This window comes from Boleophthalmus pectinirostris, unplaced genomic scaffold (genome assembly GCF_026225935.1).
Source record: "Boleophthalmus pectinirostris isolate CB_2022bp ecotype Guang Dong unplaced genomic scaffold, ASM2622593v1 HiC_scaffold_10, whole genome shotgun sequence".
NCBI classification, from domain to species: domain Eukaryota; kingdom Metazoa; phylum Chordata; class Actinopteri; order Gobiiformes; family Gobiidae; genus Boleophthalmus; species Boleophthalmus pectinirostris.
This window is the reverse complement of record NW_026570971.1, coordinates 15,549,546-15,555,267: the sequence shown is the minus strand read 5'-3', so window position 1 is coordinate 15,555,267 and position 5,722 is coordinate 15,549,546. Positions and strand designations below refer to the sequence as shown.

At 41.5% G+C, this 5,722-nt stretch overlaps 1 protein-coding gene across 1 annotated transcript; it reads right to left on the bottom strand.

Moving 5' to 3' along the window:
• Positions 1–2,190: 2,190 nt before the first annotated feature.
• On the bottom strand, positions 2,191–4,774 carry exd1 (exonuclease 3'-5' domain containing 1). The gene is made up of 11 exons (XM_055155841.1): positions 4,519–4,774; positions 4,380–4,448; positions 4,263–4,296; positions 4,109–4,185; positions 3,971–4,047; positions 3,815–3,901; positions 3,645–3,749; positions 3,493–3,573; positions 3,267–3,410; positions 2,983–3,171; positions 2,191–2,886 (listed from the first exon to the last, which is right to left on the bottom strand). Exons 1-11 carry the CDS (start codon positions 4,646–4,648, stop codon positions 2,443–2,445), a joined length of 1,437 nt encoding a protein of 478 aa, XP_055011816.1. The 5' UTR covers positions 4,649–4,774; the 3' UTR covers positions 2,191–2,442.
• Between the last annotated feature and the right edge of the window lie 948 nt (positions 4,775–5,722).

The window sequence follows — 5,722 nt, the reverse complement described above, 5'->3', positions numbered from 1 at the left end:
CTTGAGGCTTTCCCCTGATCTCAGCATTCAAAGTGAAATGGACCGCAATCCTGCATGTGCACTTAGTCAGCAAGCCTGACAATCAATTTTAATGATGTGTTTATAGGACAAACCAGCTAACAGCACGCCCATCCTAGCCAGCTCCCATTCAAACAGGTAGCTTTTGGCTAAATTATCCCTCTGCTTTTTAATAATTAAGACAGGCTTATTAATTATGAACAGATCTGTAGCCTAACACTCGTCAAAGAGGGACTATGGTTGCCTAGGAGCGCTGACCTATTCTGAATACCTTGTCGCCCGGTGTTGTCGGTAACTGGAGAGGCTGTGTAGTGTATGGCGGAAAGTAAATAAGGTGGAGGGGCAGGAGGACACAATGCTTTTGTTTTGGGTGCTGTCACAAGGGTGCCACAAGCCCAACTGATCAATAATGCAAGTCTGGCACGTGTCTAGGAGGCCCTGTTGCACCACGCTACTACTACTGTCTTGTGGCCAGTGAATGTACAGTTTAATTTTGAATAATAATGGTATATACTGCAAAACTCAAACTCTGGTCTGACTATTCAAGTAGACCGAGTTTGCAGCCATAAAAATGTAGATCATTGCATAACAGGCCTGTTGATTTGAGCTGATACTACAAGGATATTTGTTTTTGTATCTCTTCCCTGTCCTTTCCTGCCACATCTTCACTGCCCAAATGCACTCAAAGACCAAACAATAATAGATTAAAAAAGAGATCTTATCACTATTGTACTTGCATAGTTTGCCAGCCACTAACCACTTTTGTTGATTCTCTGCAAACTATTTTAATGACAACTACTGAAAACAGGAGATTCTCAGTTTTCCACTGGTCAGTCAAAACAATCAGCTGTGAAAAACTTGATTCATTACACACTGGAGCCTCCATTTTGGGATGCAAAGTCAACACAGCTGGACATCCTAAAGTTTGTGTTTATGTCTGTGCACTACCTTTCCGACTTCTGTCCAAAAATAACCTGCTGCTTCCTGCGCTGATGCTAAAGGTGCAGTCATCTTTCCCTGTGAAGGACACATGGATGTCTGAAGTTTGGGAGCGGGGAAAAGGGGGGAGCAGGAGAGGAAGCAGTGACTACCGTGTGACAAGCGCCCTGTTCCTTCCTCCTGAGCATGAGAAACAGGAAGTGCTGCACATAAGGCATTATTGTGACGGAGAGGAAATGCAAGGTCCTCTAAATTAAGAGCCCCAATCTGGTTGTCAATGACAGTGGCCTGTCCTCCAAGGCCCCACACATCACGGCCTCACATGTTGACGGACACACAAGGAGATAGGAGACTTTCTGATGCGTTCTTCTGTATTCCTCACTTTTTATTCATTGGCAAAAATAAAATCACATCAGGACAGTGGTTCATATAGCCATAGGGACACTGACTAGTGACTTTAAATGCCTCTTTTTGAGAATGTGACTGATTCATTCAATTTTTTTAAGTAGACATTTTGCATAGAGGGCAGGCAGGGTAGAGCCCGTAGGTAGATTAGAGCCACTTGTGTGTAGCAGAAGCTGGGGAGGAGCTGGTTGCCAAGAGAAATGACTTTGTTCTGGGCCACCTCCCAGTTAATTAAAATCCTTCTTTATCTGCTCATGCTTTCAATTAGAAGACCCTGGATGTGGTCCAAGCCTCTGCATGCAGATAACCATGGCAATAAGATGTGATTTATACTGGGCCCATTGGCACCCTGGGCCACAGCAGTGCCCTGCTGCTAGGCCCAGCACCAGCTCTGGTGGAGAGGCACCCTCCTCTGCTATAATGTGTGTGGCACCTCCAGATGTAAATGATGTGATTAAGATGAGCTCTGTAGGACAGGGCAGGTGCAGGCCACCTGTGATCACGCACACCACAGAGAACTGCAGGAACTGTTTTTGGTCAGCTGTAATCAACAGAAATGTTCCTGCTCAATTAACAACAGATCCATCAGTGTCTGCCTCTGCTTTTCCCCAATAATGGAGAGCAACAAAGAAGCAGGCTGTACGCACATCAATCATGCCAGGCCCTAATGGACGGGTGCTATTGTTCGGGTGTGGTTCGTGTTCTACCAGTGGTAGATGTGTTTGCACCCCACGATGGTATATTAAGATAAATTAGCAGAACACATAATGATGGTGTCATGTATTACATTTCAATAAATTATTTAAAATTCTATTCAATGAAACAAGATTGAACACAAGCAAATTCGGCGCTTTATTGGCAGCATGGCAGTAACCATAATCAATAAATGTAAAACACATCCAATGCCAAAACATTAAACCATGAACTTAACTATAAAATAAACATACTTTAAACTCCAGAAATATTGTCAAGCCATTGTACATGGTAGACTAATATTTACTGCCATCTAGTGGTTACACTATACAAGCACAAACTAAAACAATCCAACAAAGGTAATACTGTGTAATACAATGAAAACTTTTAATTTTTGAAGGACCTGAACAACTGGCTAAGAGACTTAGGGGCCACAGTAGCTTCTTTAAGTCCCTTCTCACTGTCACCAGAAGCCGACTCTGGTGTGCTCTGTCCAAGGCTCTGAGCTGTGGGTATGTGGAGGAAAGAGCCCCGTCCAATACCAGGCAGGACTGGAAGAGGAGACTTGTCATTGTTGTATTTTGTGTAGTTGAGTCCTCTCCCAGCACTCAGTCTGCCCTGGGCTGAAGAAGTATTCATGCTCTCAGGTTCAGAGAGCTCTTCGTGTGTTTGTTGTTGCTTTTCTTCAGTTTTCTTCTTCAACACTCTGGGGTTAAAACGATCAAGCAGACCCTGCTCTGTCACTGGGAACTGTTCAGCTGCCCACTCCTGACGGTCACAGTGCATTTGCTCCAACTGTCTGAGCTCCTTAGGCAGCTCCAAAACACTTTCCTAATAAGCAATCAGGAAATGGGTTTAAGTGAGCCAGGACACCATAGACAGGCCATTTTATCAAAATGATACATTTTTCAATTCACAACTACACACCATACTGAGATGTTCCAATTCATCAGGCTGGAAGTGGCTACTTTTGAGACATGAATCCACCAGGAGCATGTAGTCTGTCATGAGCGTGTCTAGCAGCACTAGGCGCAAAGGCTGCAGGTGGATCACAGACAGAGCCATGATCTTGAGCAAGGGCAGAGGGCACGGCCGCTTGTACCACATCTCCTTCTCCTGACACACACAAAAATTTGCAGATGTCACATGTGGAAACGTAAAACGTAAACGTAAAAGCTTAAATTAACTCATGTTAGGCTTGAGCTTGGTACCTGTGTGAGCTGAGACTTCATTTGCAATGATAGAAGCTGTGATGTAGGCACCTTCAGATGTAGATTGATCACCTCCTGAAGAGTGCTTACTCTGTTTGGAAGCAAGCCACCTGTCTCGGAGTAGAAGCACATCACATCTGCGACCTTATGGGACATGAAGACAGACTCAACTACTTCATTTCAACTCAAGACCAGCTTGGTTTTGAAGAAAATGTAATCTTTTCACCTGAGTGTCAAAAACGTTGGTGAGATTTACTCCAAACTGAGTAGACAAACATCCTGCAATAGCTCTGCAGTCGTGAATAACCTGTATTCAACAATGACAAAAACAAAATGTTATTGAAATACAGCTTCTCACACAATGCTTTTAATTCTCACCTTTAAAATATGTTGACTCTGTAAGATCATAGAGAGACCATTTTTAAATGCACGAGCCCCCAGCAGCAGGATATCGAAAAGGTACACCTTGTGTTTTGTAGCAATCTGAATATTAAAACCATTTTCTTTGTTAGTGACTTTTGACTGTAAAAACTGGATCTGCATCTTACCTGAAGCCAGCACAGTCTCCCATGCTTGTATAATTCAACTCCAACCACTCCTACTCCAATTACTTTTTGCTTTTTGATGTGCATCACCTAAAAAATACAGTGCATTGCATATGAAATTGTCCTTATTAAAGGAATCTATAACTTTCATAAACTTACAGCTGGTCCAAACCTTTCATGAAACTCATCAATGACAATGAAGTTAATGTATTCCCCGTCATTATCATCATCTTCATCTGTAAATACATCATTAGACATAGCACACAATAGAGCTTATAAAAAGTATGATATGCACACCTAGTCTGACAGCTCTCCTGTAAGGCTGGAACTTTTCCACTGTCAATTGGCCCTCAGGAGTCTTCCTCCCAAGATTTCTTGTATTCACCAACCACAACACAAAGAGTTACAAACACGTATTGGACAGTGATTTTAGGTGACAGCCTTGACTCACCTACTGGCATTATCTTCTTCATGGGAGAATTCCACTTATATTGATGATATAAGAGACAGTTATAGAAGACATAATTTAGACATAAACATTTACACTAGCATGACATTAAATTCTTACCATTGACAATGTCATGGCCGAAGAACATTTTAGAACCTGGATATCTGCATCCATTATTGGCCCCAACAACTAAAATGAGCAAAGTAATGAACATGAATATGATGTTTAGTGTTTAAAGGTACAGGAAAAACAGTCCCACCGTCAGCCAAAACGATGGTTTTGTTGGAGTTGATGCGCTGGACAATGCCAAGGTAAGATCCATTTTTCAGGGTAAGTTTGATGCGCTTTCCTTTAAGAATACTGAGAAACTGAATGTCATCTACCACCATTTTGACATAGTGTAAAGTGCGTAAAGGTAAGGGGTAAAACAAAACAAAAAAGTGATTTTACTAGAACTTCAATCTTTCGCTAGTTAGCTAACATAAATATCCACGTGAGCTTGTGAGCGCCACAGTATGATCGAGCAACAGCGACGCCACGTGGTAACGCGAGGTGTTACAAGTGAAGCACTATCATGAAGTTATTCTAAAATGATGATGTTCTCATTCAGTATATTAATGATATATATATCAGTATAAGAATTTTAATTATATATATCAGCATAATAATTTCTCTTTAAAGTCGCTTAGTATATAATTTGTTACAATGTTTTATATGCTAGTCTGTCTGTAGGCTGTGATTTTATAACAGGCCTCTGTGCAAACCCTGAACCACAAGAGGGCACTGCTTGCCTGACCAGCCTGTCCCATGGCCTCCAATACTGTGGTCTATTTATGGTCCACTGTAGGTCTTCTGTAGTTATTTATATATTGTTTATTCATATGTTGTTGTTTTTTTTAACTCTCTATTAGATGATTTCTATTTATGTGGGTATTGATTTTCAAGTTGTCATATCTTTATATATATAAGGTATGCTTTTTATATCTTAAGTGGACTAAAGCCCTGTGTTGTGTTGTCCTCTCCTCCATCACTAGTAGTCTGCTAAATGATTTCTTTGATGTTGTGTAGGAACCTTCCACTGTGACAGCTCCATAAACCATTGTGGAACCATGCAGCCCTGTTATCTGTAGAGGAAGGTGCGCCCTTTTCCTGTTATGTATCCTGAACAAACTTCGCAGATGAATCATTGCCAGCTACAGATCCAGTTTACTAAGAATGATGTAAAAATAAAAAAGAAAAGAAAATCAAAGAAATGCGTTTTGAATAATTTTAGTTTACAGAAAATTATGATGACCTGATCCGTAGCCTAAATCATAAACTGAGACTGAAATCAAATCATCAAAGTCCATAAAGCGCTTTGCTCCGGTTATTTAAAAGCCTGTAGCTCAGTGTAGTGTGAGTGACGAGCCCTGCACCTCGGCCGCCCACTCTCACGCGCACTGAGGCTGTGCTGAATGTAAATA

Bases quoted from the DNA above. Each gene is read 5' to 3' on its own strand.
- exd1 (XM_055155841.1), bottom strand. From the start codon at position 4,648: ATGGTGGTAGATGACATTCAGTTTCTCAGTATTCTTAAAGGAAAGCGC. The intron at 4,186-4,262 runs GTGAGTCAAGGC...GGTGAATACAAG, and splicing joins GAAGAAGATAATGCCAGTAG to AAATCTTGGGAGGAAGACTC. The intron at 2,887-2,982 runs GTGTGTAGTTGT...ATTGCTTATTAG, and splicing joins AATTGGAACATCTCAGTATG to GAAAGTGTTTTGGAGCTGCC.